Source organism: Raphanus sativus, chromosome 8 (genome assembly GCF_000801105.2).
Source record: "Raphanus sativus cultivar WK10039 chromosome 8, ASM80110v3, whole genome shotgun sequence".
Taxonomy (NCBI): Eukaryota; Viridiplantae; Streptophyta; class Magnoliopsida; order Brassicales; family Brassicaceae; genus Raphanus; species Raphanus sativus.
The window spans coordinates 22,064,313-22,081,299 of record NC_079518.1 but is presented as its reverse complement, the minus strand read 5'-3'; the positions used below and the strand labels follow the sequence as shown (position 1 = coordinate 22,081,299).

At 36.5% G+C, this 16,987-nt stretch overlaps 1 protein-coding gene and 1 non-coding gene across 6 annotated transcripts; both read right to left on the bottom strand.

Moving 5' to 3' along the window:
- Positions 1–589: 589 nt before the first annotated feature.
- LOC130498402 (probable E3 ubiquitin-protein ligase RHG1A) lies at positions 590–4,478 on the bottom strand. Of its 5 annotated transcripts, XM_056991740.1 has the most exons (7): positions 3,754–4,093; positions 3,556–3,626; positions 1,785–3,224; positions 1,634–1,684; positions 1,420–1,518; positions 1,213–1,353; positions 590–1,136 (listed from the first exon to the last, which is right to left on the bottom strand). In XM_056991740.1, exons 3-7 carry the CDS (start codon positions 3,186–3,188, stop codon positions 987–989), a joined length of 1,845 nt encoding a protein of 614 aa, XP_056847720.1. In that variant the 5' UTR covers positions 3,189–3,224; positions 3,556–3,626; positions 3,754–4,093; the 3' UTR covers positions 590–986. The 5 variants fall into 5 exon arrangements, with proteins under 5 accessions (XP_056847720.1, XP_056847721.1, XP_056847717.1 ...); XM_056991741.1 differs by lacking the exons at positions 3,556–3,626; positions 3,754–4,093 and adding an exon at positions 4,457–4,478; XM_056991737.1 differs by lacking the exons at positions 3,556–3,626; positions 3,754–4,093 and adding an exon at positions 4,100–4,435.
- Positions 4,479–11,054: 6,576 nt separating this feature from the next.
- On the bottom strand, positions 11,055–11,161 carry LOC130499349 (small nucleolar RNA R71). Its single transcript, XR_008938227.1, has one exon. It is a non-coding gene; the product is annotated as a small nucleolar RNA R71 (small nucleolar RNA).
- Positions 11,162–16,987: the final 5,826 nt, after the last annotated feature.

Sequence of the window (16,987 nt, the reverse complement as noted above, 5' to 3'; positions counted from 1 at the left end):
TACAAATTGATTTAATATATATCAAATATATATTAAATATTAGTAAAAAATAGTTAAATTTATAATATTTAATCAAATTTATTTTTAAATATAAGTTAGATTTAAAAAATTTCTTACTGCACATGGTGCAGGAAAAATACATAGTTCCTCAAAAATTACTTGCTTTAGTTCTTCATTTTTCAGCCACCTTTTGTCAAATAATTGTAATATAATGATATGACAATAATAAATATAAATATTTATTATTAGAATATGAAAATAATAAAATTTTATTAAAATAAATAATATGGATACAACTATTTGTAAATCGTTATATTTAACTTATTATATTAAATATATTTAGTACATTGTTATAATTAGTAAATGCTTAAAGTTTACAGAAATTAACTCATAATCTAGACGATTAATTAATTGTTTTAAGAACTAGGTGTTGAATCACTGTCTAGCGCTTTCTTAATGGAAAAACTTAACGGAAGTTTAGCCAACTATGCTGACCTTGCCGTTGACAACAGTGGTGGAAGTCCACCTAACTTAACCATAAACAAAGCCATATAAATCAAATGATACTAAGAGCTAAGATCTTGCTACATAATTGAATCAAAGAATTTACATAGCTTTTGCTATGTTGATAGATCCAACTAGAATAATATAAGACATGTATATTACATAATCAATCATCCATAAAATCTATCAAATTGACTCACAAACTTTTTTGGTTCTTTTAATAATGAAAAAAAAAAACTAATTGGTAAAAATTAAATTATCCAAACAATTTCAGAAGAACCCAAGTTTCTTTTTTCTTAGATTCTCCTCATCTCCTTTCTATCTCCCTCAGGTGCTTCCCTTAATTTTCACTACCTCCAAATCATCAAACCTCAAACTCAGACACCAAAGTTGCCTTTTGTGGGGGTTCTTATGAGGTTGCAATGGTATAGAAGATTCGACGAATGGTGAAAACTCAAGAACAGCTTAAGGTCTTAACATCATTATTTGCTCGGCTTCTCTGCGGTGTTTAACCCTGTTGTTTTGCAGATTGGACAAAGATTCTTCCTCTTCAGCCATTCTTTGATGCACTGGCTATGGAAGTCATGCCCACATTCAAGCACCCCCATTTCTTCTCCTTCCTTGTATTCCTCCTGCAGTATTTGCACCCAAGTCAATATATACACATTCATACCATTTTGCAAAAGTGAAGGTGACACCAAATATTACCTGACAAACACAGCATGGCTCTACTTCTTGTGTAGATTTGCTACCACAATTGTATTTCCTTTGCTTCAATCGGTTTGATATGGTCTCTTCATTAAGACCGGTACAAACATCTCCAATCCTTTCTTCTAGAGACAACAACTCCTGCAGATTTGATGACAATGTTAATACGATGAGCATATAAAGAGTTTTTTTATGTTCTGGCTTTACCTCATATGTCATGTCGTCCACATCAAGACGCATGTCTCTATACCGGTCATGAACATCAGCTGCACCTAGCATCATCGTCTGATTGAGAAGCATAAAATCCTGAAAAAAAAAATCAGCACAATAAAAATATTAAATATATGTAACGTTTTTTTGTTATATTTGATTGCCTTTCATCTAAACAAAACAGAAGATGTGATAACACAAAATATCTTACCTCCACACGCAAGTTCCCTGTCCTACGCATATGATCCAAGACATTGCGGATCTGTTTCAAAAATAAAATGAAAAAATCACAGCGTCAGGTCTTTTACAGTGTAGATGAACCACCCAAAAGGCAACAACACTAGTCTTTGTAATGAACTAACCTCAGATGCAGAAGGTCTGCTTCTTCCTCGGCTTGTGGATGCCACCAAGCTACGCAAAGAATGAGGAACGCCAACAGCGGTTTGTCCTTGTCTTGGTACTGCTCTAGAGTAAGCCTGATTATGTGTCTGAAAGTTGTTATCACCGCCAGGCTGAAGCACATGCTGATCCGGAGTGGGAGGAGGGACCATGGAACGAGCAGCAGCAGCAGCAGCAGCTCTCTGGTTTGTAAGAAGGGAAGAAATCAACGACCTACGACGATGTTCAGATAATCTTCTTTGATTAACTGGCGACTGGTTCTGGTAAGGAGTCCATGTTGGAGTAGACGCTGATGGCTGAACACTTACATGTCCAGCTCCTCCACTTCCATGACCCTGATGCAGGTTCCTCGGTTCAGGAGGAGCTGGAACAAACAAAGGATTCGCTAGCATGTTGCTTCTCAGCCTTGATTGACCTGGACGAAGGGCGTTTCGGTCAACGGGAGCAGATGATCCAATGCCTGCTGCTACAGCAGTGTTCCCACTCCATTGAAATGGTGGTGTCATGTTTCTTGAAACAGGAGGCATACTAACAGCAGAAGCATTTGGGTTTAGAGGAGTGAAATTGCTAAAAGCATGTCTATATTGATGATCTACAGGTGGTGGATAAGCTGGTGCATTCATGGATGGAGGAGTAACTGGTTGTCTGATAACACTTCCAGCAGAGAAAACACCCTCTTGCTGAGCTGTGGGATTAGCACCGAAAGAAAAGCTTCTGCTGGAGATGGGAGGAGAAGGAGACACCAACCCTCTTGGAGGGTGGTTGAGAGATATGTTCAAATCATTTTGGTTATAAACCCAAGAAGAACTGCTCTCTCCACGGTGGAAAGCTCCCGTTGATGATGATGACTGGCCAATGCCAGCATCAATAGCTTTTCTTTTACAACCAGCTCTAGCATTTTCGTTAACCTGACTAAGACCAGGATGACCTGTGACTGGATTCATGTCCTCAGCACGCTCGATATATTCTGCATTCAGATTGACATCACGCACGACTCGGTTTCCACTAGACGGTTGTTGCATTAACAAAGGGCTCAAGTCTATCTTGTCGTTTCTTCTTTCCTCAAAGCGTCCCATTTGCATCCACTGCTCACTAGGGGCTTCGTTCTTTGGACCACTAGAGCTAGCTTCACCAAGGGTAAACCTGTGTTGTAACTCACGTTGCTCATGATACACTGAGTTTGACAAACTAGTGTTTGCATCAGCAGCTGCGGATGAACTCATGTAGTTATGCAGATCATTATCACCGAGACTGTGAAGACTATCCCAACGAATCTGCTGTTCTACCACAGGGTTGCTAGATGTAGAACCATGCTCATAGTTCATGGTCTCTGATAAAGAACCGATACTTGCCCTCTCTCCTTGCATCCTCACCACTTTCCACAATGTAATCGATGCTGGAAACTAAAACAAAACGAACAATGTAAACCTGTTTTAGTTATCTTTTATTAAAGAAAAAAAAAAAGCTCAACAATCTTGTCACTGGAAGCATTCAACTGTCAAAGAGAAACATAGTCCAGCACTTAATTGAAAACAGTTCCTCATGAGCCAATGGTGAATAATGCAACTAAGAATGTAAAGTTAAAAGAATGATGCAACTAAGCAAGTAAAATTACATATGCTATGCATAATATTAAGACCACAAAACCAATTGTGTTGTTAACCATATAGAAAAAGCTGCATTATCAGTTTTGACATGTGCACTTCAAAATCAAGAGCAACCTATATACTCTACCAATGGCACTTGCAACAGACGAAGAATAAAAAGATCAAAACTTCAGCAGAAATCTCCACTTCAAATCTCAACTATAAAAAAAAAAAAAACATGAATGTATTAGGTTAACAAAAGCCTTGTTAGTTAACCAGAATCAACAAAACAAATCAGAAAAACAATAACTAAATATATTATAAACTTAAAAAAAAAAAAGACAACCTTTTGCGAAACCAAACACTGAACAGGTTTCCTAAAGACAGAGATCCAGCCTAAAAACTAATTGCAAAGAAACTAAAGTTTTTTCTTGCAAAACTTGAATTATTCAAGTTCTTAGGACGAACAGAGCCAAACCCCACCAACCGATTTCACCAGTTAAGATCGAGCACAAAGAAACCCACAACCCAGAAAGCAAAAAGAAAAAAAACAACACAAAGAAAGAGACCGATCTGAGAAGGTTTGGTAGGAGAATGAAAGAAACGTTACAGCCTAAATATCATAATATTAGATTCTTGAACAAAACACAATGAAAGAGGAAACCGATTGCGGAGAAAAGAGGAAAACAAACCACTTTTTATTAGCAGAGAGAAGAGGAGATGATGATGGGAATGAGGAAAGGGAAGCGAAGCAACAACACATAAACCAAATGGGAATAGAATCCGGAGATTATTAGGACGAGAGAACAGTAATATTGGTAAATTCACATTTAACCAAAGACTATAATATTCAAAATTTGATAATAACAACAACAAAAGGAAGTTGAATATTTTTAAAAAAGAAGAATGGGAATTAATTTTAAGAGAAAAAGTCAAGCAAAAAAGAGCAGTTTCCGAAGACAGAATTGAATAGCTATGTTGCAAAAGAAGATAGGTACCAACACGAAACTATGGTAATAAATCTATTGTAGAGAGAGAAAGAGAGAGACTTTGTATTTGTAACGTGAATGTAATATATGTAATTAGATTTGGTGAGGAGAGAGGGAGGAAAAGCAAGTTGGGCAAATTAAGACGAGAAGGTGTCTTTTGTCTCTTCTTTTCTCTCACGTCCAACCAAACGCACGCTGCCTCTTTTGCCTCTTCTTGTTGCTTCTCTCTCTCTCTCTTTTTATATTAACTTCGTAAATTAAAAGGAACTTCGACGAATCCAAAGCTAATTGTGATATTAAACCAATTGTTAAAATAATTGGTGATAAATGCGTATAGTATATTATCTTATCTCTTGAACATGTCTGAAAGTATGCGTTATCAATCTGCTTATATTCAACATAGATTCCTAAATCATTATGTTATGGGCTGTCATACATAATAGATTTGATTGGCAAATGCTTTGAAATCTTCTCACAGCTATATTTTTTCTAAAAGACAAATTTTCTTACTATGTTTTAAACAGATTTCTTAGAGATTTTTTCCTCCTTTTTCTTTTTTTTGGGCTGTAAAGAGCAGAATACTTAAACACTAATATCTTGATTGACTTTGGTTTGTTTATGAATAAAATCATTAATTTTTAAAAAATCTACCATGAAAAAAATATATAGTCTTAATTCTACAAGAAAAAGATGAAGATATGGCTATTTCAAACAAAGATTTTCAATCAATAGATATATGTTATACATAACATTCACAAAAAAGTACATACGCTTCTAAAATCTTATGGGAATCTAATTTATTAAAACATGATTATTGTTATTTTTTACCCTCAATATACCTTAAAATGTTACTTCTTTTGCCACTAATTTTTCAAACTGAATTTTGTCTCTCATTAAGAGTATAATCGTAATCTACATAATAGATCAATTTTCTACTTTTTGTATACCGTAAATCATTTTGTTTGGATACAAAATAGATGGGATTTACATTCTCTCACCTACACTTCATATCCACGTTCATTTTATGTGTAATTTCTTTTATATGAATTTTTTTATTGATTTAATTTTCATATGTTTTTATACTTTCTTTCACTATTTGTAATAACAGTTTGATGCTTATGCATGCTTAATGTATTATCCTTTGTTGCTTGATAGTTTTTTGACAATTTTGTATGATCCTAATAATATATCTCTATAATATTATTTGAGAAGTTAGTTTCTTATGTGTCGCGTTCAATTTAACTTTCATGATGGTTGATTACGCTGATACCCTTAATGAATTAACATATTACATTTAAGTACTATTATTGTTTTTTTTTTAGTTTCCTTTTAATTTTTTTTCAAATAACATATATAATAAAAAGGAAATATTTATAAATTAAAAAAAAACAAATTTAAAAACGAAAATATATGTTTATATAATATAATTTCATTAAAAAGGAAATTTCACAAAATAGATATATTCCATTAAAAAATATTTTTAAATAACATAAAATATAATTTTGAAGTAATAAAATATTTCTTTATATCTATATTTTCTTATATTTTTATATACTATGATCTCATAAGAAAAAATCACAATAAACATCTCTCGATCAAATAACTACAAAATATTTTAAAATAACATAACATTATATACTTTAATGAGGTAGATATATTATATTTTATCATTATTTTTTTCTTAATATTAAATTTGCTTTTAAAATTTATGTTTTTAGTTTTGAGGAAGTTAATATAACCATAATTAAAATACCAAAGCAAATCTGAATTATCATTTTTAAAATTATTTAAAATGAATTTCAGTCTACCATTTAATAAATCTAAGAAATAAAACTATTTATAATTTATAAAATATTTTACAACTATTGTAAATATTGATATGTGCTTATGAACTTCCAAAAATGTATTAGTTACTTATGTATGTAACTTCCTATTGGACATCTCTTTATTTTCTAATATTAAAAAATAAACATATAATTTTATAAATATTATGAAAACCCATGCACTTTTAAATGATAAACAAAATTAATTTAATTTTACTTAATTGTAATAAAAATAATTATACTTCAGTTTAAATTCTAAGAATATATGTAACTCAATATACTTCAATTTATAAATATTTTTACCCGTGCATAAGCACGGGATAATCACCTAGTTCTGTTAAAACAGAAACATAATCTATTGATAAATGTTATATCCAACTATGTATTTTATTTATTTAAAGGACTATTCTATCAAATTAATATTAAACACATATATGATTATAAAAAAAACTTAAATAAAAAAAATTTAAAAAAAAATTAAAACAAAATCTAGTTGGCATTAAAGATGAATCAAATATCCGCCCTCTAGTTGGCATTTGTTGGCATCTTTAATGCCAACAAATTAAAAAAAAAAAAATATATATATATATATATATATATATATCCGCCCTTTAAAAGTGCGGATCAAAATCTAGTTGGCATTAAAGATGAATCAAATATAACTGAAAAGCATAAACTTAATCATATTGGTTTGAGTGTTTCAGATTTGAGTATTTGCAGAATATAAATGTGTGTATTCAGGTTGATCCATGTTCAATCTTGTTTTATTAGGTAAACAGCTATGGGGGTTAGTGCCATTCTCACTCTTTATTGGTAAGAGTTTTAAGGGAACAATATTTCCGCTGTAGTTTGCTTTTGCAGCTATACAAAACTTCTAACCCTTCGTATAGGTGGATGAGTACAATGGCTGCGAAACCATTAATAGCACAGGGAATTAGATCGAAGGTACACTCTGAAAATGAGATTAGAATTTGGAAAGATCTTTGGATACCAACGATACTGGCAAGATCAGCTAGGCATATTGCTCCTGTAGTTCACCTGATGATGCCAACAAGTCGATTGATGATAGAGAACCCAAAGAGGTGGAACTTAGAGATGCTGGAAAACTATGTCAATCAAAAAGATATCTCATTAATTCAATCGATGGCCATAAGTCAGGATTATCATCGAGATGAATATTGCTGGAGTTATACAAAGATTAGAATGTACACTGTTAAGTTAGTTATTGGGTGGCAACAACGATGGAGATACAAGAACCAAGTATAACAAAACTTCAAGCATTTGCCTGGAAGATAAAAGCTCCCCTAAAAATCTGACACCTCATTTGGCAAACGACATCTAACAATTAGTAGTGACAAGTAATTTGACTCATCAGCATATGAGGTGCGACAATCATTTTCCTAGATGTGGGGCAGAGGATGAAACTATGAATCATGTAATGTTTGAGTGTCCTCCAGTTCTACAAATATGGGAACATGCATCAACCCCAAATCCACCAGTGATGTTTCCCACTACAAGCCGCTATACAAATATGGACTATCTTTTCTGGCGAAATAACGATATTAAAGATCCAGAGTTTGATAGTGATCCATACCCTTGGATTATATGGTACATTTGGGAAGCACATAATGATAAGTTACTGATATATGGTGTTTTATACATCATTGTATATATGTTTTCTAATTGGTTTTCAAGTTTTTATCGAGTCTTTCTAGTCTTTTTCGAGTCATTATAGGTCTGGAGTTGCACTGGGTGGAAGATGGACCTGTTGGAGCAAAAGAGGTAGAAATCAGTGCAGTTTGGTGATTTTCACGTAGAACAGTCTGATGACTGTTCCCGATCAAGCAGAACAAGCAGATGGAGTGATCCCATGGTTGTTCCGGACGAATAAGGAAAATACAATATCTCGGGATTTGTCCTAATTATCCTCTTTTTCTCTCCCAGCCGCCTGTGGCTTTGATATATCATATTTTCTGTTTTCTCATTATCATTCTACGCTACTTTTCATAGAGAAACAGACTCTAGAGCTTTTTACTTTGGGATTTGCTACTTTGTAAAGGGAGAAGGATATCTCTCTCCATAGAGAAGAACCCTGAACCCTATCTCTTGTTTCTGTTTTCTTTATGCAGTATTATTCAGTATCAATGTCTCTGATCTCTTGTGATATGGCTGAGTATTCTGCTAGCTTGTCTAGGATTCTAGGGTGTTGATTTCGTGAGCTAAACATAGATAAGTGAATCACTCGATTGTCTTCATTCATAACCATTCTTACTGCTTGCATTTATCTGGCCGCTTAATGTTAGATCATAGGTTTAATCTGATCATCAAAAGTGCTTAGGTTGCTAGATCTGTTTTGAATGAGCATTGCATCCCTAATCAGCGAAAGTAGATATTAGGGTGTTCTGTGAACCTATTGGACTTGATCTCTATTGCTTGTTGTCGCTTCTCACCTCAACGACAGTTAGACGGTGAGATCGATCAGCATAGGTAGCAGTACCACGACAGTGGACTGTTCTACTTGAGTGATCCGAGTTCTAGACTGTTCTTATTAGCACTTGAATAATTGTTTAGCTCACAAGTATTAACACCCGATGAAATAACCCTAGTCTGGCTTCTCTTTAATCTGAATTCACATTTACTTTATTTTATTTGCTGCTTGTTACAAAACTCAAAACCCCAATATTGTTTTAGCTTAATATTGATCCTATAGAAATAAAGTGTAAGAGTTGGTCTCTGTGGATTCGATCCTAAAGTGCTACATCGATATACCATTCGATTGTGGTAGTGTGCACATTAGGTTAATTGGTGTGCGTGAACACGAATATCAATTTGGCACCGTTGTCGGGGACCATCTTTTTACCTTTATTTTTCGGTTATTTATTTAGTCTAAGACCTCTAACTTGCTCTTTTCTCTTTGTTGCAGGAGATCGCAAGGTTTAGAAAATCAGAACAGACAACAGCCAAGGCCTACTGACACCACCATGGGTGATCACGGTCATCAGGATGATCTCGCTGCAGCAATGCAACTGATGCAACAGCAGATGCTTCAGATGCAGCAGACCATCTAAGCTCAGCAAGCAGCTGCAAAACAATCTGCTCAACAGGCTGCTCTCGCGCGGCAGGAACAAGCAGCGCAGACTTTTCTAATCGGGGAGAGAAATATTCCGCGGAACATTCTTACTACGCGCTCTGCCATTGTTCCTCCACTCTGCACCAGGTAGGACTTCGAGATCAAGCCTGCTCTGATTGATCTGGTACAGAGAAAAGTGTTATCTGGTCTCTCTGCAGAAATTCCAATGGAGCATATTGAGAATTTCGAAAAAGTCTGCAGTTTTACTCGTGCGAATGGTGTGCCACCAGACTACATCAAGTGCATGTTATTCCCATTCTCTCTGATATACCATAAATTTCACCCGTTTTTAACCATGGTATATAAGAGTTTTCAATCATATTTAACTTAGTTTTCAAAGTATTTTAGAGTATTTTCAGGCACAGGTACTTAATTGAAGAAATCAATACTTTTAAGGTATTTTTGGAGTATTTTCACGAATGAAGAATCGACCGATAGGAATCATGCGAGGTCGGGCAATTAGAGTCATTTACAATCGATCGACAGTGATGGAAGAGTGTCGATCGATATTTAACCATTCGATGGATTACGATTTAGAAGATTTTCAAGAATCACAAAGTTTGTTATTTACACAATTAGTCCCTGGTCGCCTGTTAGGCTTTATATACTAGGGTTTTGTATCATTTTAGAGGCAGACTAACCTAGAGACCTATTGGAGAGGAGAAGCAATTTGGCTACCTTAGGAGAAGAGTTAGAGTTGGAGAGATAGATCTGAGACTGCAAAACAGAGAAGATCTTGAACTCCCTTTTTATCTTACTCATTACTCTTTGTGTTCCTTATTTCATATTAAGTTTTATTCAAACCATCATGATCTTGTCTCTCATGAATATGTCTGAGTAAACCTAATTGTTAGATTTAGGTTTCTCATAAGGGTGAATCATGTGATGAGATTGTGATGTTTATTAGGGTTGTTAAATTAGTTCTTTCACTTAGTTGTTCTTAATACTAGATTTAGGATTGATCACCCTTAAATCTAGATCTTAGGATTGAAGAGATAACCAATTGTATACTCTCAATACCCTGAAATAAACTATAGTGATCTAACTGACTAGACTCATGCGAAAGGTGGTCTAGATCATTAGAGAACGTGTTCAACCAAATCGATAATGCTTGCTAGAATTACTATCGATCGACACAACCATCGTTGTAACGATCGATTGTATGAAAGGTGTATCGATCGATTAAGAAAAAAGTCGTATCGATCGACTCTTTTCCGAGATCAACAAACGACAGTTGAGATCCGGGATCTAGTAAAGGAGGCCCTACTGGTCGTACCAATTGATTGAGTTCATGGACTAAAGCCCTATTGTCGCTTTCAAACTGCATAAATTCATACCTGAGAAATACCTGAATCTAGCTATCTTCCTCATTTAGAAACAACCTTCACTTCATTTACTGAACAATTCCCTTGTTCACATTAATATTTACTGCTTTAAAACATATAAAACCTTAAGTTTATCTTTAATTCTATTTGGTTAAACCTTGAAGTAATCCTAGAGTCCTTGTGGATTCGATCCCTAAGTACGGCATCTGAACCTCTTATTTGAGAGAGTAATTCACTTTTTAGGGTAATTTGAGTGATATCACTCTCTTGATGGAAAAGCTGCACGGTGGTTGAACCCCCTCCCTACCGGTTCTCTCACTTCATGGGAATAGGTCTGATCACCGTTCCTCAACCATTTCTACTCTAAGGCGAGAACAACTGCATTGAGGAACAAGATCACCTCATTCAGACAGCTCCATGATGAGCCTTTTTGTGACGCATGGGAGCGCTTCAATGACTACCAGAGAGAATGCCCTCACCAAGGATTTGATGATGATTACCTCCTGGACATTTTCTATGATGGGGTGGACTGGAAATACCAAGGTGCTCTAAACTCTTCGAGCAATGGAGACTTCATGACTCAGACCACTAATGGAGCGCTCAAGCTGATTGAGAACATGGCAGCTAGCTCAACCAATGAGAACCAGGAGAGCGATCGCTCCAAGGAAGTCAACAGTGTACACACCCAGAAAATTGATGAGCTGACAGCTAAGGTCGATCAGCTACTGCAGAACAACCAGGCACAATGATCTGGGTATCAGAACACCACCCCGCAGAGCAATCAGCAAGCTGTTCCAGCCGCGAGTGCTGCAACTGCAGGGAACAGTCCACAAGATGATCTGAAAAATCTGAACATTATGATGCAGCAGATGCTCCAGAGCCAGCAGCTTCAGGTCAAAGCACTGAATCAGGTTACCGCAGACATCAACACCAGGATGGACAGCATGTTCACTGAGCTGAATTCAAAATATGATACTGTGAGCAACCACATAAAGAGGATTGATGTTCAGTTTGCTCAAACTGCTGAAGCTGTTAAAAGACAGCAAGAGATCATTCGTGGGAAGAGTGTGATGAATTCTAGAGTTGAGCACTGTAATGCAACCGAGTAGAGCCGTGAGAAATCTGAGGAAAAACAAGCGGAACAACTGTTTGCTGAGACTGTTCTGGGCGCAGAACAGAGAACAGAGCAGTCTGCTAGCTCTAGAGCGACTGCTCCTGCGACTGCTCCCGCTCCCGACGGATCTACTGATATTCCACCAGTGCGAGTCTATGTTCCCAAGGTTCCCTATCCGATTCCACCTAGACACCTGAAGGTGTTGCCTAAGGTTGATGACCCTGGAAAATTTGCTTTTCCATGTTCCATTGCTGGAGTAAAATTTGAGGAAGCTCTTTGTGACTCTGGATCTTGTGTGAATCTTGTCTCAAAGGCGATTGTAGACAAGTTAGGCATTGCTGATGTTGAGCCTTCTAAGGTGACTCTGATTTTTGCAAACTCTTCCAGAGCAGTTCCTTATGGCACCATTCGCAACCTTCCTGTCCAAGTTGGGGACTGTGTTCTCCATACTGAATTTCAGGTTGTTGAGATGAACAAGGATCATGAGATGTCTTTAATCTTAGGAAGGACATTTATGGCTACAGTGGGAGCAATCGTTGATATGCATAATAAGAGAGTCTCCTTCTCCCGCATCAACAAGAATGTCTTTTATCAGGCTGTTCCCACCAGATTTCAGAAACTACACGCCTCTTGCATCTCAGTGTTCAGTGGAGAAAAGCTGAAGGTTGTTCCAAGGAAGGAGCTTGGTAAAAACAGTGAGTTCAAGGAAGTTCTGAATAGAGATTCTCACAATGATACCAAGAAACTCAGTGGGAATGCAAGGGTGAAAGAGAAAGTCCAGAAGAAAAGGGTCAAAGGAGATCCTACTATGACTTTGACACCTCACTGGTGTGATGAGAAATCCATTGAGTATGAGGTAAAGTGCAAGGATATACCTCTAAACCTTTCTCTAAAGTCAGAGTTATTCTCACTGATGAGCTGAAAGAGAAAGGAGAAGCTGCTGTGAAAGGGTTGTTGAGCAAAGTTTTGAAGCTGAACATGTCTGATTGTGGAGCTTGTTTTGGAACAAGCCCTCATGCTCAACCCGATTGATCCCTGTCACCAAGTCAAGCTAGTGACTTTAACCAAGCGCTTGGTGGGAGGCAACCCACTGGTAAGTTTCAAGTTTGTTTGCTTATTTTCGTTTTAGTTTATGGAGTTTCAAGTCAAAAAGCAGAAAAATTCGAGATACTTCGAAAAATTCTGGGTTGCAGAAACGGAGCTCCCTGTTCTGCAGGAGCCAAGAACAACCGCCCAGGTGAAAATCTGGCAACAGAACACCCATAATTTTTCGGAGCACCCGCTCCACGTAAGTATCTCGACCAAAAAAATTGTAAATTCTTGTTTTCACCTTCTCTCTGATTTATTTCCACACCGAGACGTTGTGAAGTAAGTCTGGGGGAGGGTCTTCGTCGTTTACTAACTCGTTTTTTTCTTTGGTTTTTCTCTTGAGTCAGTTTGAGTCAGTTTTTAGGATCGAGTCAGTCAAAGTTTTGTGGGAATTAGGACCTTATTTTGTGTTGATCACTAACCACCTCGTGCTTTAGTTGTCTTATTCAGTGACCTTAGCAGTGGCAAAAGACACACATGTGGACCCGGAACACCCTGACATATCTCACTTGATTCTCCAGAAGTTCTCAGCCGATCAGGTTACACTGGGCAGACTTAACTCCAAATAACTTGAACCTAATCTTGACTGAAATTCTTCTTGTTATGGGCACTAGATCAGGGAAACGAGAACTACACTCAGTACTTCTTATTCTTTCTATTCATCTTGTTGTTCCTGAGTGGCTAGCTCATCTTTAGCTAGTTCCCACCCTGAACCTTAGCCTTTATTCCACCTTCATGCATTTGTTTTTCAGTGTTATATGTGCAGATATGTGCAAAAAGGTCGGAGAGGAAAGGATCGACGCAGCCTCTTACTCGTTACTGTTGCGCAGATACATCCAGAAGGAGAACAAGCAGATTAAGGGAACAACCACTCCATAACCAATGAGCTGTTCAAGAACATGGGTGGAGAACCAGAATGATTTGAATGAAAACCACCAGTGGCATCCTTGACATCACATGTTACCTCATTCTTCGTCACCTCATCATCTCTTTTTGTACTTGTAAAAAAAAAAAAAATCTGTCTTTCATTTTATTTAGCATATGATGATGGAGAAGGAGAAGAATTCAGGATACATGAGCCACTGGAAAGGTCGAGCAGAAGAGTGGGTATCAATATGAAGGGATGAGGAGCAGACAGATGAGCGGAGCAGTCTGATGATTGTTCTCGAACGAAAAGAACAGTCGCTCCTGAGATAGCAAAACGAGCAAGGGGCTGTGGACATCAATGGAGCCGTCCTCTCACGACTATTTTGCGCGATATCCTGCATCCACTACGAAAAGTTGGTAGCCCCTAAACACTATTTAACTCCACCATAAAATTAGCATGTTCCACACCTAGCCCGTCTACCCTGAATAGTATCTGTGATGAGAAGCTCACGCTGCTCTTAAATGAATGTAGGGAGTTCTGTCTCGATAGTGTTGCTTTTTCAGGTTTGAGATGTAGAGTATGGAGCCGATTTTGAACATCAGTCAGTGGGGTTCTGGTAAGGGTGTGTTGTCCTAGTTTACTGCTTGTATGGTTCTGAGATTCGTGGTTAAGGTAAGGTTGCTGAGAATAGGAGAGTTTGCACACTTTCAAACCTTTCTCCCTATTCTTGATACTTGGTCTTGTTCGAGGACAAACAAGGATCTAAGTCTGGAGGAATTGATATATGGTGTTTTATACATCATTGTATATATGTTTTCTAATTGGTTTTCAAGTTTTTATCGAGTCTTTCTAGTCTTTTTCGAGTCATTACAGGTCTGGAGTTGCACTGGATGGAAGATGGACCTGTTGGAGCAAAAGAGGTAGAAATCAGTGCAGTTTGGTGATTTTCATGTAGAACAGTCTGATGACTGTTCCCGATCAAGCGGAACAAGCAGACGGAGTGATCCCGTGGTTGTTCTAGACGAATAAAGAAAATACAACATCTCGGGATTTGCCCTAATTATCCTCTTTTTCTCTCCCAGCCGCCTGTGGCTTTGATATATCATATTTTCTGTTTTCTCATTATCATTCTACGCTACTTTTCATAGAGAAACAGACTCTAGAGCTTTTTACTTTGGGATTTGCTACTTTGTAAAGGGAGAAGGATATCTCTCTCCATAGAGAAGAACCCCGAACCCTATCTCTTGTTTCTGTTTTCTTTATGCAGTATTATTCAGTATCAATGTCTCTGATCTCTTGTGATATGGCTGAGTAGTCTGCTAGCTTGTCTAGGGTTCTAGGGTGTTGATTTCGTGAGCTAAACATAGATAAGTGAATCACTCGATTGTCTTCATTCATAACCATTCTTACTGCTTGCATTAAACTGGCCGCTTAATGTTAGATCATAGGTTTAATCTGATCATCAAAAGTGCTTAGGTTGCTAGATCTGTTTTGAATGAGCATTGCATCCCTAATCAGCGAAAGTAGATATTAGGGTGTTCTGTGAACCTATCGGACTTGATCTCTATTGCTTGTTGTCGCTTCTCACCTCAACGACAGTTAGACGGTGAGATCGATCAGCATAGGGAGCAGTACCACGACAGTGGACTGTTCTACTTGAGTGATCCGAGTTCTAGACTGTTCTTATTAGCACTTGAATAATTGTTTAGCTCACAAGTATTAACACCCGATGAAGTAACCCTAGGCTGGCTTCTCTTTAATCTGAATTCACATTTACTTTATTTTATTTGCTGTCTGTTACAAAACTCAAAACCCCCATATTGTTTTAGCTTAATATTGATCCTATAGAAATAAAGTGTAAGAGTTGGTCTCTATGGATTCGATCCTAAAGTGCTACATCGACATACCATTCGATTGTGGTAGTGTGCACATTAGGTTAATTGGTGTGCGTGAACACGAATATCAATTACTCAGAAGGATAGACATGTACCCATTGGAAACTGTATGTCATGCTTGGTTTGAGGCTAATCAAAAAGAAGAAGAACCGGTGGAGACCCAAGTTTTACAACAAGAGGAGATCAAAGAGCGATGCATATAGATGGATCATGGACACATGACACTCTTTTTATTGGTTATGGATGGACATGGACAAACTCTAGAGGAGTAATCCACTTATTGGGTGCAAGGAACCAAAGACGATGAATATCACCACTACATTCGGAACTCGAAACATTATCATGGGCAATGGAGTGCATGTTGTAACTATCGACTTGTCAATCTTTTGGCACCGATTATAAGGATTTAGTCTCAAAGATTCAAGATCGTGGGACATGACCTAACTTCTCCACTGAGTTGAAAGAGCTGATGAAGTTGAAGAACAGATTCACTGAGGTTTCGATAGTTTTTATTCCTCGTTCTGTGAATGTATCATCTGATTCATTAACTAAGATAACAAGATCCTTTCATAGAAATTTGTATTACATTAGTTGTTCTGTTCTAGTGTGGTTTCCCAGACCACCTCAAATTTGAGTAATAGAATAGTCGTTTGATGAAAAGAAAAACTAATTATTAATTGATTAAAACTTCTAAGTAATAGAACGTAACTAAATCATTAAGCTTGTGAATTTAAAGTTTATATACAATCAGTCAGGTATATAAATCTAAAACAAACATATATTTAAGTAGATAGTTTCTTTTTTTCTCTAGTATCATACATTGTATTAAAAAAAAAATTGTTTTTCAAAATTAATGAATAACATAATAATCAACACAATAATATCACATATGCATTTTCAAAGGATGATATCTTCGTATTTTCGAACTTTTTCCAGAAGACACGTCAATAAGTGAAAAAAACTGAACTACAAATGAAAACAAATACATGTCACTCATCTAGCCTTGGCATATACATTTTTGTTTAACCTTCCCGTATATAATTTTTGATTATTTTCACAGCACTGTTAAGTCAAAAGTAAAGTTAGGGTTTGATTAGTTGAAACTGTGGCTTTCTGTTTTTTTACTCTAAGATCTATGCCTTAAACTTTTAGCTTCAGTTTTAATTTATTTTGCTAGAAATTTTTTAGAACACCAAATAAAATCTCTAGAAAATGTACTTTCTAAACTAACACATTTCATGTTATAATCTTTTGGCTTTAGATTCAGTTTTAAAAATAAAAAAATGCTTTAAAAATGAGTGTAGAAATTAAAAAGTATGTCTACAGCTTCTACCGCCTCTACCAATC

Coding starts and splice junctions, on each gene's coding strand:
- LOC130498402 (XM_056991741.1), bottom strand. CDS start 3,188: ATGCAAGGAGAGAGGGCAAGTATCGGTTCTTTATCAGAGACCATGAAC. Junction 1,519..1,633: donor CAGGGAACTTGCGTGTGGAG/GTAAGATATTTT, acceptor TTTTTTTTTCAG/GATTTTATGCTTCTCAATCA. Junction 1,354..1,419: donor TGGACGACATGACATATGAG/GTAAAGCCAGAA, acceptor TCAAATCTGCAG/GAGTTGTTGTCTCTAGAAGA.